This window comes from Copadichromis virginalis, linkage group LG22 (genome assembly GCF_057382275.1).
Source record: "Copadichromis virginalis isolate Kocher_CV1m ecotype Utaka linkage group LG22, C_Virginalis_male_GT1.1, whole genome shotgun sequence".
Lineage (NCBI taxonomy): Eukaryota > Metazoa > Chordata > Actinopteri > Cichliformes > Cichlidae > Copadichromis > Copadichromis virginalis.
Window position 1 is genome coordinate 25,800,746 of NC_140638.1, and position 16,291 is coordinate 25,817,036.

The 16,291-nt window shown below is 42.8% G+C and overlaps 2 protein-coding genes across 2 annotated transcripts in view; one reads left to right on the top strand and one right to left on the bottom strand.

Moving 5' to 3' along the window:
• LOC146683473 (ubiquitin carboxyl-terminal hydrolase 37-like) overlaps positions 1–16,291 on the bottom strand; it is a 47,154-nt gene that overhangs the window by 11,891 nt on the left and 18,972 nt on the right. The window lies entirely within an intron of this gene.
• Positions 13,338–15,797, top strand: LOC146683474 (ubiquitin carboxyl-terminal hydrolase 37-like). The gene is made up of 8 exons (XM_085445553.1): positions 13,338–13,616; positions 13,708–13,831; positions 13,917–14,068; positions 14,174–14,273; positions 14,414–14,490; positions 14,668–14,776; positions 15,387–15,444; positions 15,613–15,797. Exons 1-8 carry the CDS (start codon positions 13,513–13,515, stop codon positions 15,795–15,797), a joined length of 909 nt encoding a protein of 302 aa, XP_085301679.1. The 5' UTR covers positions 13,338–13,512.

Sequence of the window (16,291 nt, forward strand, 5' to 3'; positions counted from 1 at the left end):
TTGACGTTTAGTCAGCTGTGTGAAAACCAAGGAGGAACCCACTCGGGGGATTAATAAAGTTTTATTTGATCTAATCTAATAACTTTAATCTCAGCCAAACCGATTTACTCACGAACAAACAAAACACTGAAAAAAGCCCAACAATAACATTTTTAGGTTGTCTAAGTGACTTATATATTACGTTTAACCCGAGCAGCGAAACTCCGCGGTGATCTGAAAATGATGTGCCGGGAGTTGTGCCGTTCTCGGCCGCATCAGTAACCCTCGAGCTCCCGGCTAGCTGTCGAGCTGGTGGGTAGCAGACGCCTCTGAAAACGTCGAAGCACTTTTGCAAATATGGGATATCTTGATAAACCGAGCAGATATTTGATGTTTACACAACTACTTTCTCGCCTGAAAATATGTTAAAAGTTTATTTTGTGACCCAGAAAGATTAGTATGAGTAATTTTAAAACTTAGTAGCGGCCGCCATTGCTGGAAACTGGAGTTTGGCTGGGCCGCGCTATGAATTCTGGGATATGGTAGTAATTTGGACAGCCTTCGGTGCGTCGCTGTGACGTAATCGGTCTACAAATGCGGCCTCAGGAGGATGCAGCCCATGAATTTGGACATGTCCAGAGTATAATCGCAGCCTTTGCAGTTAGAAAATTGCACTTGATCATGTCGCGATATTATCGCAAATGCGATATATCGTTCAGCCCTACATGGAACCTGAACTAAACTAAACGTGAGATACAACCGAGAACAAATCCTTAAACATGAATAAACAGAAACATAGAATTCTAATAATAATAATAATAATAATAATAATAATAATAATAATAATAGGGCAGCACGGTGGCACGGTGGTTAGCACTGTTGCCGCACAGCAAGAAGGTCCTGAGTTCAATTCCAACATCAGGCCGGGGTCTTTCTGTGTGGAGTTTGCATGTTCTCCCCGTGTTTGCGTGGGTTCTCTCCGGGTACTCCGGCTTCCTCCCACCGTCCAAAGACATGCAGCTTGTGGGGATAGGTTAATTGGATAATCCAAATTGTCACTAGGTGTGAATGTGCGAATGAATGTGAGTGCGAATGGTTGTCTGTCCCTGTGTGTTGGCCCTGCGACAGACTGGCGACCTGTCCAGGGTGTACCCCGCCTCTCGCCCTATGACAGCTGGGATAGGCTCCAGCGTCCCCCGTGACCCTGAAAAGGACAAGCGGAAGCGAATGGATGGATGGATGGATGGATGGATGGAATAATAATAATAATAATACTCATAACGCCCAAAACCACAACAAACATTCAAAAATAAACTAATCAATCAAAACTCAAAATACTGGGTTGAAACTGACCCAGAACCATGACAGTACCCCCCCACCTCCAAGGGCTGGCCCCCGACAGCCCCAAACAAAAATACAGCAACAAAACAGAGCACCAGACCAGGGTGGGTGGAGGGGGTCAAGGAAGGAGGGTACGAAACCAAAAACAAGGGGCTGAAGCCCAACCAGATGAAGGCGGAGCTGAAGCCGGACCAAACGAAGACGAGGCAGGGCCAGACGAAGGCGGAGCTGGACCAGATGAAGGCCAAAACCAGTCCACAAAACACAAGAAAACAGTCCACGAACACAGGAAAACAGATCAAAAACAAAACCAAACTAGAGCTCAACAAGAGTCTAAGAAAAGTTCAGGGGGTCGACAACACAAGGACCAAGACAGTTCTGGAGGCCGGCCGTGCACACGGCAACGGCGGCGACGGGCAAACAGTTCTGGAGGCCTACCGTGCACACGGCAACGGCGGTGATGGGCAAACAGTTCTGGAGGCCGACCACTTGGAAGGCAGTGGCGGCCACTGAGCAGGTCCGGAGGTCGGCCGCGATGCCAGCGGCGGCGACGAACTCTTTCCGGAGGCCGTCCCCGAAGGCCATGATGCCAACTTAGAGGCCCGGAAAACGGCCGGCAGAGGCGAGGCAGAACGGGTCGAGCTGGCTCTGATGGCGGTGTGGCAACCGCAGGACCAGACGAGGCAGGACCAGACGAAGGCGGAGCTGAAGCCGAACCAGATGAAGGCGGAGCTGAAGCCGGACCAAACGAAGATGAGGCAGGGCCAGACGAAGGCGGAGCCGGACCAGATGAAGGCATGGAGGCTGGACCAGGCGTGGATGAAGGCACGGCAGCGGGACGGCTGCGGAACCAGACAGTGGTGATGCTGCAGGCAGTGATGCTGCAGGAGGTGATGTGGATGCAGGCAACGGTGTAGAAGCCACAGGGGATGATTCAGCAGGTGGTGGCTAAACAAACTTCCCCGGACCGTCAGCAGACGTGAGGATGTGCTTGCTGGGTCCTCCAGGACCCCCAGCAGACGAGGCATGGTGCTGGGTGGGCTCCTCAGACCCACCATCTGACTTGGCTTGAGGCTGGACGGGCAACTCGGGCCCCCCAGCTGACGACAGTTGAGGCTGGCTGGGTTCTCCCGAACCCCCAGCTGACGACACTTGAGGCTGGCTGGGCTCCTCAGGCCCTCCAGCCGACGAGGCAGGATGCTGGCTGGGTTCACCTGAACCCCCAGCTAACATGGCTTGAGACTGGACGGGCCCCTCTGGCCCTCCAGTGGAAACAGACACTGAAGCAGCAGGCACGGAGACCTCTGCCAGTGTGGACACTGGCTGGGACTGAGCAGCACAGTGGCTAGACTCAGGCAGCAACAGTGGGATGCAGTCCTCAGAGGGCTGAAAGTGTTCCCCAATACACTCAGCAGAGGACGGAGGCGGACGGGTGAACTCACTTGAACTCTCAGGGGGGGCTGAGAGCTGAGACTGTTCTGGTGAGTTCTCCGGTGAGGCTGCTGGCGCTGGCGTCTTGACCTCTAGGGGTCCAGAGTTGGCTGGTGACTGACACCCAGCCTCTGGGGAGGCCCTAGAGGGAGCAACTGTCTCTGACATGGCCAGCTTAAGAGAACCAGCAGATATTGTGGTGAAGTGTGTTCCCTGCTTTGAATGAGATAGTGAGGATGGTGGCTGAGTAAACGAGCGGACAGACAGCTGAACTGGTGGCGACAGAGCAATAGGCAGCGAAGCGGCTACAGAGTGACCTACAGGTAGCGGAGACGACTGTAGTGGAGTTGTAATAAGTGGTGGAGTGGGTGACTGAACTGAGGGCAGCGCGGCTGCTGACTGAACTGAGGGCAGCATTACAGGCCTGGCATTTGACTGGGATGGAAGTGAGGATGGGACAATGGAGCGGACACGGTCATAAACATGGAACGAGGGTTCAGAACAGGCAGTCTTAGAAGCTATGGCCATGGGTGAGAAATCATTGTTATCCTCAGTAGAAACACAAAAAATTGCGGTAGCGGCGGGGGGGTGTAGGTGAAGCTCGTGGAGAACGAAACTCTGCACGAGCGGATGCAGAGAGTCCAATAGCCAGGGATAACCGGAAATAAGGTGTTGTAGGTTGGCTTCCACAGTGTAAAGAGAGGCGTCTCCCTCATGCTCTAACCACTGGTTAATTAATCTAGAAGCAGAGTCAATAACGGCCTCCCGAAGCTCCCTGGGTGGACTGAATGCCGCTGGATCCATAGCTGGCTGGTCCGTACTGTCACGGCGAGTGAGATAAGCCGTATAAAAATAATAAATGAGGATCAATCGCAGGCAGTAGTGGAGGAGTGAAGGTGGTTTATTGGACACGAAATAAATATAGACAAACAGCAAATGGAGCACAAACTAAACTAGACTGGAGACAACTAAACTACTGAATACGAACCGGAACTCAAACATGAAGCAAGGTGGACGACGGTACAAGATGGTGACGGCAGGGAACACACGGATGAAACATGGTGGAAAACACAGACGGACCAGCAACTACAATGACAGAGGACACGACTTAAATACACACAGAGAAACACAGGGGAATTACACACAGGTGGTGGACACAGCTGGGAATAATCAACAAGACGAAACAGAGGTAAAACTGAACACACTCACATGGGACGCAGACCTTCACAATAAAACAGGAAACGAGAACACTACACCAAGACGCAGACCTGACACAGAGACAGACAGAATGACACATGGAACCTGAACTAAACTAAACGTGAGATACAACCGAGAACAAATCCTTAAACATGAATAAACAGAAACATAGAATTCTAATAATAATAATAATAATAATACTCATAGCGCCCAAAACCACAACAAACATTCAAAAATAAACTAATCAATCAAAACTCAAAATACTGGGTCGAAACTGACCCAGAACCATGACACTCCCAACTGTTTAAATAAAGTATGGGGGCAGTGTCCTGACATAGGCATTGCCTCTGATTTATCCCAGTTGACGCGATACCCTGAAAGCAGCGTAAAGCTTTCTATACATTCTAATAGGGCTGGAATTGACTTCCCAGGCTGGGTCATAAGTAACAACACATCATCTGTATATAATAGAAGCTTATGTTGACTATTACCCATCGAAATTTCAAATATATTTAAATTATTTCTCAGTTTTTGTGCCAAAGGCTCTATAGCAATTACAAAAAGACCGGGGCTAAGGGGACAACCCATTTTTGTGGATCTCAGTAAAAGGAATAGGTCTGATATGAGCCCATTCGTCAATACTCGCGCTGAAGGCGAATCATATAATATCTTTATCCACCTAATAAAATTGTCACCAAAACCAAACTTTTCTAATGTCTTAAACAGATAATCCCACTCAACACAATCAAAAGCTTTTGCAGCATCCAGCGATAGGGCCACTGTTGGATATACTGAATCATATACATAATTTTGCAAATTAACCAACCGCCTAATATTATCTGAACCATAGCGGTTTGGAACAAAACCAGATTGGTCTGCATGAATTATTTTCGCCATTACTACTTTTAATCGACCCGCTAAGACCTTTGCCAAGATCTTTTGGTCAGAATTCAGCAAAGATATGGGGCGGTAACCACTTGGGTCTAAAGGGTCTTTCCCAGTTTTAAGAATAAATGTTATAAGTCCAGAGTGCATTGACTGAGGTAATGAGCCTACTTTGAACGCCTCATTATAAACATCGAGCAACAGGGGACTTAACATATCCTCAAATGCTCTATAGAAATCCAATGGTAACCCATCTAATCCTGGAGCTTTATTAAGTGGCATACTGTTAATTGCACGGGTAATCTCCTCCACTGTAATTGGAGCATCTATAATCTGCTGGTCAGTAGTAGAAAGCTGTGGCAGGTTTAAATCAGTAAAGAATGCTTCGAATTTCTGTTCATCTAAACTCCCTTGTGTAGAATAAAGATTATTGTAAAAGGCCCTGAATCCATCATTTATATGTCTAAAAGAAGTTAAAATAACCCCATCTGATTGTCGTATGCCTGGGATATGGTTCATACTGTCTTTCTGTTTAAGACGGTATGCTAATAAACGACTCGGCTTTTCTCCCATTTCCCAATATGCTTGATTAATGCGAAATAAAGCGTATTCTGCCTTTCTGTTGTACAGTACATTCAACTTATATTTAACTTTAACAATTTTATTCAACGTAACTCTGTCTTTTGTATGGGAATGTACTGCCTCAAGTGCCTTTAATTTGGCTTCTAACGTAATGATATTCTTGTTAGCTGCCTTCTTTTTAAAGGAAGCGTAAGAAATTGTCCTCCGCCTTAAGTATGCCTTCATAGCATCTGTCAATGGAAAATTGTATTTAGTAGTCAGTATAATCTTTTAGTGATATAAGTTTGCATATGGTAGAATACTGCTTGTAGTTATTTGTATTAGGAAATATTTAACCATGTATGCTTAGAGGCATATAATTAATTGTGTAGTGACAGGATGTGTGATCTCTAACAGGCTGCAGGCTTGGTGTGCACCCCAGGAATGCACCCCCACGTCCTGGGAGCATGAGAGGTTGCACCTTGTTTTATTGTTTTAACATAGCTATGTCTGTTTTAGTCTAAGTGCCTTTTGTTTAGATGAACTGCTGGACTTCCCCACCGTGTTATCTAGGGTGAACCATCTAGGGTGGGGGAGACTACCCTCTTTGTGACCAAGGATGTACCTTTTGTGCTTTTATGTATATGACCCTTTGACAAGCAGTAACACACACACACACACACACACACACACACTGAAGTATAAAATAAAGACAAGGGCAAAGCTCAGCGCGAGTCTCAGTCTGGAGGCTGCCCTTGCTAGCAAGAAGTTCTGTGTGTTTCTCTTCTCTGAGTCTTTACTGAAGAAGTGTTTTAGAATATTTTCCCTAACAGCATCCCACCAAGTAGCCAATGTAGTGTCCTCTCGATTATTTGTCTGTTTGTAAAATTGTATTTCATCGCTTATCAATTTAATAAACCCAGAGTCTTTAATTAAGGACACATTTAAATGCCATCTGCGGCTTTGAGGAATCTGTAAAATATTTCCAAGACATAGAAAAATTGGCACATGGTCCGAGAATACTATATTAGATTAGATTAGATTAGATAGAACTTTATTAATCCCTCGGGTGGGTTCCTCTGGGAAATTCGATTTCCAAAAAAGCACAGCACCGACAGAAGTTACAGAGTTACAGAATATTATATATATATATATTAGGGGTGCAACGATATTCGTATCGATATTGAACCGTTCGATACAGTGCTTTCGGTTCGGTACGCATATGTATCAAACAATACAACATTTGTAATTTATTTTATCAACTTTCCTTCTGACGATGCTGTCTGTGTGGAGCGCTCAGTGAATCTGCGTTCGACTACTCCGCCTAGGCTGCACTGTCGACCCTAGGCGGAGCAGTCGAACGCAGATTCACTGAGCGCTCAACACAGACAGCATAGTCAGAAGGAAGAGCGCAGGGCAAGCTAGCAAGACAGAAGTTAAGCTCTCCTTGCAACATGGACGTTCCCCACTCTCATTCAGATCTGGCGTTTGGAATTATTTTGGTTTTCATGTGACGTATGACCCTGAACATAAGCGAGTCATGGACTAAAGTAAAACAGTATGTTGGATGCGCCATGCAATGCTCAATTACATGGGTGGGAACTAGTGTGTTAGCGCAGTTAGCTCGTTAACGTGTTGGCCGTCTAGCCCCACGTACGGGGCGATCGGCGGTAGCTCGTTAACGGAGATTTGCCGTGTTGTGGCGTTAAGGTCATTTCAACGAGATTAACCTGAAAGCACTAGTGGGAACACAACGAATATGACTGCACATTTACATCATCTTAGTGCAAAGACAAAAACAACAAGCATGCTACTAACTTTAGCCGAGTCATTTAGACAGCTGTTAGCACATGATTCTCCTTATGCTGCTGAGAATATAGCCCAGAAGAAGCGGATAGTATAGCTTTTATTTTGGAAAGAGACATTTCTCTGTAATAAACTCTCTTTTCCAAAGATGAGTGATTCCTCAATCAGATACAGGGCTTGCAATATCGCTAGCCCGACGTCCCGGGGCGACAGCACTGATCTGTGAGTGATGATAATTTGTGCACCAATTCCTCTGACATCGTCTTATTAATCGTTAGCTTACTATGCAAACATGACAAGTGAAATCTCCCGCAGCAAGCTTAAACATGTGAGAGGTTGATCGCGCAGAGAATCGCTGAGCTTATGTGAGTGCATGTGTAAAAGCAGCAGGATTTATATTTGACTACGATGACCTGGATGACTGAGAACCTTCACAGACAGATATATATTTTAGTTCTGCTGAGCCAAATAAGACAGGTCAGGGTGAAGAAGTGACAGCCAAAGAAAAGCTTACCACAAAACTGAGAAGTTATGACAAATCAGACTATAAGGCAAAAAGAAAGTGCAGCTTTATGGTTTCATGGACAAAAGAATTTCTGTGGCTGCAATATGACGAGCTAAATAACCAGGGCTGCACATAAGTGGTCCGCAGGTGCGCATTCGCTGTCAAAATAAAAAACGCGCACAAGGGTTAGGGTTAAATTTAAAAACTGTACTTTTGAGTTAAAATATATATTTATAATTTTAATAAATGACAAATTAAAAAGGCATGAACATTTTATTTTATATCGAAAAAATATCGAACCGTGACACCAAAGTATCGAACCGAACCGTGAATTTTGTGTATCGTTGCACCCCTAATATATATATAATACACACACACACACACACACACACACACACACACATATATATATATATATATATATATATATATATATATATATATATATATATATATATATATATATATACAGAGACAATATAAATAAAATATACGAAGGGGATAAATAGAATAAATAGGAATAAAAATAAAAATACAAGTGAATTGCACATTTCAAGAATTGCACATTTCAAGAATTGCACATTTCAAGTATTGAGTCTATTGCACCGTTGACTATTTACAAAAGTATTGCACAAAAGGTATTGCACAGTGAGGTGAAGAGGCACTACAGCTTAGTTACCAATACTTGAATCTATAGAGTTATTCACTAAGGCTTCAGAAATAAGAAAGTAGTCGATTCTAGTATAAACATTATGAGGCGGAGAGTAAAAGGAATATTCCCTGCCTTCTGGATGCATTGTCCGCCAAATATCATTCAGACCTAAATCTGAGGTCATCTGCCTTATGGCAACTACAGATTTACTCTCTGTGCCTCTCCTAGGAAGTGATCTATCTAGGTCTTGATCCAGTATTTGATTAAAATCTCTTCCTACCACTATTTGTGCACCTTCTAATTCCAAAAGATACTGTGACAGGTTGTGAAAAAAGGCGAGTATGTCCGCATTAGGTGCATAGATATTACATAAAATTATTGGTGTGTCCAGTAGTTGTCCATAAACCAATATAAATCTACCTTCCTTATCTGTTATTACTTTTGTTTCAGTAAAGCTAACTGCTTTATGAATCAGAACCGACACTCCCCTACTTTTACCAGTTCCAGGACTGGAAAAGACTTTACCTACCCAGGAACATTTAAGTTTTAAACTCTACAGCCTTAGCCAAGCTGGCAACCATAGCTGCACTTTGTCTGTTTTGTTCCTTGATATCCTCCAGTTGTGCTTCAAATTTTTTGTCAAGTCCCATAATGGCTTCAAAAATAGTTTTATTGGAGATATCATCTTCCTTCTCTGAAGATTTTGTTCTTTTCTCCTCTGGCGGTTGTTTTGATGGAGTTGGCGGCGCCGAGTCTGCTCCCCGTTCTCGCTTGTTTAAGCCCACGTTGGCAGCTTCAGTGCTAGCATAGCCATGGTCACTGACTTTAGCATGCGACGACGTCTTAACATTGGGGTTTGACGGCACAAATTGCAGCTTTGCATTCTTAATAACCTTTTAGACAAATTGCATCAATATGATTGTATTTGGTCCCCCTTTACAAGCTGGCTTTCTGTAACTTGAAGAACAGAGGAGTAATGACAGAGTGGTGGTGTGGGAATTGGTGTGCGAAGAAAGAATAGGATAACTTCCCTTTGTTTTGTTTTTTGTTGTTGTTCTGTTGTTTTTGTTTGTTTGTTTTTAAACTATTTATTTATGTAGTTATCCTTAAGCTCTGTTATTGAAGTTTAAAATGAAATAAATAAAAATTGTTGATGATAAAAAAAAGTTTAAACTTCAAAGCTCATGCATGCATGCACATCCAGTGCTCAGTGTCTAATTGTGTGTTTGTGTTTTTACCTTTTTGCAGTAGCGCAGTGAAACATTTGGGCGGTGGATAAATAATGGAAAATAAAATTCAGACTACAGACAGCTTCAGGTGAGTACACGTGGTGCACAAGGACCAAATCTCACCTTCTCAACCTGGACAAAATGAATTATTTTACACTGATACTGTAAACTTTTGTTTGTGTGTCAGGTTTCCATACATCGGAAACAGCTGCTGCATCTGTAATTCTGTCCGTCCCGAGGAGAGTCCACACTCTACATCAGATCCTTGGCTCACCTATAATGACGCACAGGTGCTGCACACAACTGGATCTGCAGCTTGTGAGGAACAGCAGCACTCAGCCTACATCCTGTTTTACAAGATTAACGTAAGAAGACACAGCATCTCATCCTGAAGTGAGAGAATGGCACGCCAGCTGCAGCCTAATCCAATCTCTCTTCTTTTCTTTTTTCGGTGCCCAGACACCCTTCAGTTTCATCATGTCATCCCTAACAATACAATGTAGAGTTGGATGGAGGATGAAGACAGCAGAGAGCAAAAGAAACAGGTAAGAGCAGACAGGTAGTCAGAGTTAACAAAAACTTTTAAAGCCAGTGTAGCTTCTGTTTTGAACACATTTATTGATGACAATTTTACATAAATAAGCAGTGTGTTATACTGTTATCAGATGTGGAGTCTCACTAACCACTTTAATAGTGACTTGTGTCTCAAATACTGTTTATTTGTCTTAGTTACAGATAGTGAAATAAAAATGGAACGAGAAGCGTAGGATTTTGAATTGATACCATTGGTGCATCTACTAAAGTTCTGGGGTCAGTTTGAATATCAGTGACCTTGACCTTGAGTTCAAGTTTTCTGAAAATCTTGTGAATGCTACAACTCTGTGACGAGAAGTAAGTCTCCTAGGTCTTTAAATTTGTATATAGGTGAATCTAGTAGGAAGCTGAAGGGTTGCACTGCGGGCCATCTGTAGAGGTGTAGAGTCAACAACCTGTCTGTGAACGTGGACAAAACAAAAGAGATTGTTGACTTCAGGAGAGCACAGTGGGATCACTGCCCACTTAACATGAATGGATCCTCTGTGGAGGTCGTCAAGAGCACCAGATTTCTTGGTGTCCACCTGGCGGAGAACCTCTCCTGCTCCCTCAACACCAGCTCCATAACCAAGAAGGCCCAGCAGCGTCTCTACTTCAAGCAGAAGCTGAGGAAAGCCCATCTCCCACCATCCATTCTCACCACCTTTTACAGTGGGACTAACAAGAGCATCCTAAGTAGCTGCATCACTGTCTGGTATGGTAACTGCAGCGTATTAGATCGCAGTACCCTACAACGGATTGTGAGAGCAGCTGAGAAGATCATTGGAGTCCCTCTCCCCTCCTTATAACACCCGCTTGCTGGAGGACCCCACACAGCCTTCAAACACACTCTTCACCCTGCTGCCTTCTGGAAAGAGGTCCCAGAACATCCGGGCCCTCGCTACCAAACTACGGAAAAGTTTCTTCCCACAAGCCGTCAGACCCCTGAACACTCAGTGACTGCACTGGCACACGCACACCTTCACACATGTCACTACCAAGCACTTATCTGCAGTATCTCACACTCATACACATACATACAGACACCAAGTTACTTTTGCACAATACTCAGCATTTTGCACATTTCCATTGTCTTGTGTCTGTATCGTCCTGTTCTGTCTAGTTTTGCACTGTTTTGTCTTGTTTATTTTTGCAATTTATGCACACTGCACTTTATGTAGTCTTGGGTTTGTCCGTATATGTCATATATAGCACCAGGGTCTCGGAGGAACGCGGTCTCATTTCACTCTGTACAGTACCTCTGCACGTGGTTAAAATGACAATAAAAGCCACTTGACTTGACCTGTTTTTGTAGCAGTTGCTTGGAGACGAGCACCATACAGTTCAAATGAGCATACATTCCAAAATATGCAAATGAGCCCCATACATCATAATGCTGATGTTTGCTGTTCAGGGTATGAACGTTCTATGCTGAAAGTTTATAAATATACAACCTTTGACTGCTTGTTTTCAGTTGAACTTTTGCAAAGCTGAGGAGATTTTGGCTGCGATCACATCAAGTCCAAAGATGTTTAAACTTCTTTTTCACAGAAAGGTAAGTTTGAAGAGACTCGCAGCACATTTCTCTGAATGTTTTCTTATGGTAAATAAGCATTTTTGAAACTTTTAAGGAAGCTTCTTGGATGATTTCTGTAAAAACTGAATTTTGAATCCAAATGAAGGATATTGTATTTTCTTACCATATACTTTGTTTTATGCCATTACTGATGTTGCTTTTCTTGTTTCTAAACAGAAATCACACAAACAAAACGTGGCAGAGAAGGAAATTCCTTCTACGTCTCATCAGAGGTAAAGAAATGCGCCGCTCTTTAATGCTGCTGGAGATATTTATAGCAGTGGTTTAGTTGGAGCTCTTTTATTTCCCTTTTATTGGTGTTTTGCATTTACATCTTTTTTACTACTTCTAGTCTTGTCTATAATTTCTATTGATTCAGAGATTAGCGTTTGAAAATGTAGAGTGTAAATGTACAAAATACATGATTTTGTTCCATTACAGTTATTAATTTTTATCTGCAATCTCCAGCATGTACTCCTTGTTAAAAATTTCCACTTTGAAAAATAACATTTACACTTTTGTCCTCATCAGCATCCCGGATGCTTGTGTTGCTGAAAATGGTCAAAAGAAGAAGAGAAAATGGAGACACCTCTGCTGTTCCTCGGTTTGCTTTTACACGAAACATATGAAATGCACATTCTCTTTAAATTGCACTTGTTAATTTAAAGTGACTTTACTTTTTTAATAAACTTATGTTTGTTCGTCCTCTGCAGCAAACTGACAGCGATGCAGAGGCAGAGAGCAACACTGTGAAGACACAAAAAAAGTGTCGCTGGTTTCTTTTTAAATTCTGGAAGGTATGTTTTATGGAAAGAGTCACTGTCATCAAGCATTTACTCATCACAGTTAAATGCGAAGAATTAAGAGCAATTTAGCACATCCATGTCCTCAAATTAAGTTCAAAGATGTTTAAACGTTTTTTTTTTCACAGAAAGGTAAGTTTGAAGAGACTTGCAGGATGTTTCTCTAAATATTTTTTATGGTAAATAAGCATTTTTGAATCTTTTAATGAAGCTTGATGGATGATTTCTGTAAAAACTGAATTTTGATCAAAACCAAATGAAGGATTTTGTATTTCATAGAACAAACTTTAAAACTCAATTTAAAGCATGAATAAATTGTTTTTAATTTATTTAAAGATATTCCTATATATCTGCTTCATGAGCTGACAGCTCACTGAAGTGATAAATAATATGAAATAATACCAAATTTTCTAACTGGACACTTTTCATGGAGAGACTCCCTTGGTATGTTTGTTTTATGCCATTACTGATGTTGGTTTTCTTGTTTCTAAACAGAAATTACACAAACAAAACGTGGCAGAGAAGGAAATTCCTTCTACGTCTCATCAGAGGTAAAGAAATGCGCCGCTCTTTAATGCTGCTGGAGATATTTATAGCAGTGGTTTAGTTGGAGCTGTTTTATTTCCCTTTTATTGGCATTTTTCTTCCACCTTGTGTATTTACATCTTTTTTACTACTTTTGGACGTCCTCCAAAATGTTTCAACTTCAAAGCTCATGCATACATGCGCATACACTGCTCAGAATCTTGACATCTTTCCTAATTTTGTGTTTGTGTTTTTACCTTTTTGGAGCAGTGTAGCATGCGGTGGGAAAAAAATAGAAAGTCAAACTGGGACTATAGACTGCTTCGGGTGAGTACACGTGGTGCACAAAGACTCACTTTGTCAAAGTGGAGAAAATGAATTATTTTACACTGATACTGTAAACGTTGCGCGTGTGTGTCAGGTTTCCAAACATCGGAAACACCTGCTACATGAACTCCTGCCTGCAGAGCCTCCTCAACATTGAGGAGTTCATAAGAGACATCAGGCGTCAGGGGGTTTTGTGGAGCACAGATCCAGAAGCTCAGCTCTTAAGGTGCGCTACGTCAACCTTCTACTTTCTTCAAAAACCTGAAGAACAAAGAGATCTAACAGCAGAAATGTCTGTTTACCCTTCCTTTCTACAGAAGGCTTATTGATGTCAGGGACTGTCACGAGTCAACAGATTATGGCCTTAAAGATCACCACCTAAGAGCTTTTAAGAAGGCATTCAGCAGTCAAGCTCCTGAATACACCGGCAGTGCACAGAAAGTGCGTCAGCTATTTGGACATTTCGTTTTTTGCTTTACCTTCTGATTTTGATGTACTGTTTTAAATCTCTCTGCTTTTCTTTCAGGACGCTCATGAATTCCTAACATTATTCCTCGATGAGGTCAAAAGGCTCACACCTCACCTGGAGAGGAACGCAGCTCTCCTGGGCCAAAGTTATAGCTGCCCAGTAGAAGACCATCACATTTTTAAAATGGAGAACATAAGGACATGCAAGAGGTAAGCCTGTCTTTCAGAAACGCAGAGCTGGTTGCAATATTTTCATATACCTCTTTTCCACGTACCTGATCTTTACTTTAACTACGTTACTCCTGAAATGTGTAGCTGCGGTCACCAATCATCACAGCAAGAGGAATTCACCAGCTTGTCTCTAGACCTTGTTCCAGAGGGGTCTATTATAAACATGTTAGAGACATACTTGAAGGTAAGATCACAAATTCCAATAGAGTTGTCGTATCAGCGATCTTAACACACCTTTTTTGTTAGTGTTTGTGTGCATGTGTGTGTGCATATGTTGAGATTTCTTTCTACCATAAAGCCTGTCTTCTCTGTGCTGTTGCTCAGGAACAAGAAATAGAATTTCGCTGTGATTGTGGAGGGACGGCCTCAGAACTGAAGTCGTCTTTTGATACACTGCCAAGGTGAGTAAGGTCACATCAGAATTGATCGACTGACCAGGTTTCCAAACTGTGGCGCATCAAATATCAGAGTTCTTCGAGACAATACTTGAGCAGTCGTTTTCTCCCATCTTCTGTTTGTGTTTGACACTCATTCTTCTTATTTTCTACCTTGTTTGTGTTTTTTTTCTTTTCTGCCAGAGTTCTGATCTTGCATCTGAAGAGGTTTGGCTTTACACAAACCTACAAGATTAAGAAGGTGGATGACCCCGTCAGGCTGCAGAGGGACTTGGTGGTGCCATCCAATCAGGTAAAAACAGACTGCAGAACGTCTCAGGCTACGTCCACACTAGCCCGGATAGATTTGAAAACTCCGTGTCCACACTGGCGTTTTCAGTCATTTTCAAATAGTTGTGCGTCTGCATTGAAACGGCCGAAAACGCTTACGTTCCAGTCCTGCGCATGCGCAAAAGTGAGTGAGAATTACAGAATTTGAAGAAAAGCTATCCGGAGCATGTACAAACTGATATTAATCTTTTTTAGGGCTGTCAAAGTTGAGAGCAATCAAAACAACTGCTGTCTAATGCACTCGGCTTATCTTTGTTTAATTGCTCACATGACTGCATCACATGACCAAAATGCGTCATCGTTTTAGAAAGTCTGCGTTTTCGAGTGTCCACACTGCGATGGGACAACTCCGTTTTGAAATGTATGCGTTTTCGAGAGCGTTTTCAAGATGCTGTGTTTTTCTTTGAGGAAAACGCCGTCTCGGTGTGGACGGGAGGTCAAAGCGGAGAGAAAACGATGCGTTTTCAAAAGAAAACGCATTAGTGTGGACGTAGCCTCAGCAAATCAGCTTAATTATGGCACTGATGTGAGACTTTATGAAACTAACACTCTTTGGATTTGTTCCTTCTCAGGGTGGTGGCTGTTATAGTCTTTGCAGCATCATCAGTCATTATGGAGGCACAGAGTCAGGTAAAACAACAGACTTGTGACAAACAGAAAATGAAACTTGCTACTTTTCAGTGAAGGACTCACACACAAAAGCTTTTGATGTTCTAAGAAGCACTAAGTCAAAATCACTGTTTGCTTGAATCAGTTGACTTCCAGAAGTTGGATTCATTTGTCTTAATGTGATTTCAGGACACTACATCTGTAGTTCTGTCCATCCTGAGGAGAGTCAGCACTCTACATCAGATCGCTGGCTCACCTATAATGACGCACAGGTGCTCCACACAACTGGATCTGCAGTTTGTGAGGAACAGCAGCAGTCGGCCTACATCCTGTTTTACAAGAGAAACGTAAGAAGACACAGCATCTCATCCTGAAGTGAGAGAATTTTTAAATGTCCTGTTACCTTGTTAACCAGTTTTGTCTTCATTCTCAGTTCTGAAACAGGAAATGGAAGGAAGGAAGGAAGTTAAGGTCATCATCATGCTGAGAAGGAAAAGCAGTCGTCCCAGCCCACCATCGCACACTGGAGGACAAGTATAGGTAAGTATTGCCCTCAGGAGGGAGGGTCCTGCCAGAGAGCCTGGTCCTCCCAAGATTTCTTCCTCCAGGAGGGAGTTTTTTCTTGCCACCGTCGCCCCACATTCACTGGTCTCATCAGCAGGGACATTTTTAACCTCCTAAGACCTGAACTTTCATGGCATGCATTTTTAATTTCTCTGTGCCATTTAGGTTGATTGGGACCCGATGAAGGTAAAAACCAAGACATCAGAATCAGGCTATCTTTTTTTTGTTTCTCAAAAGAATGAGATCCACATATGAGGACATTCATTTTAAATTTCGATTGAACAGTGGCAGTGTCATGTCCTCC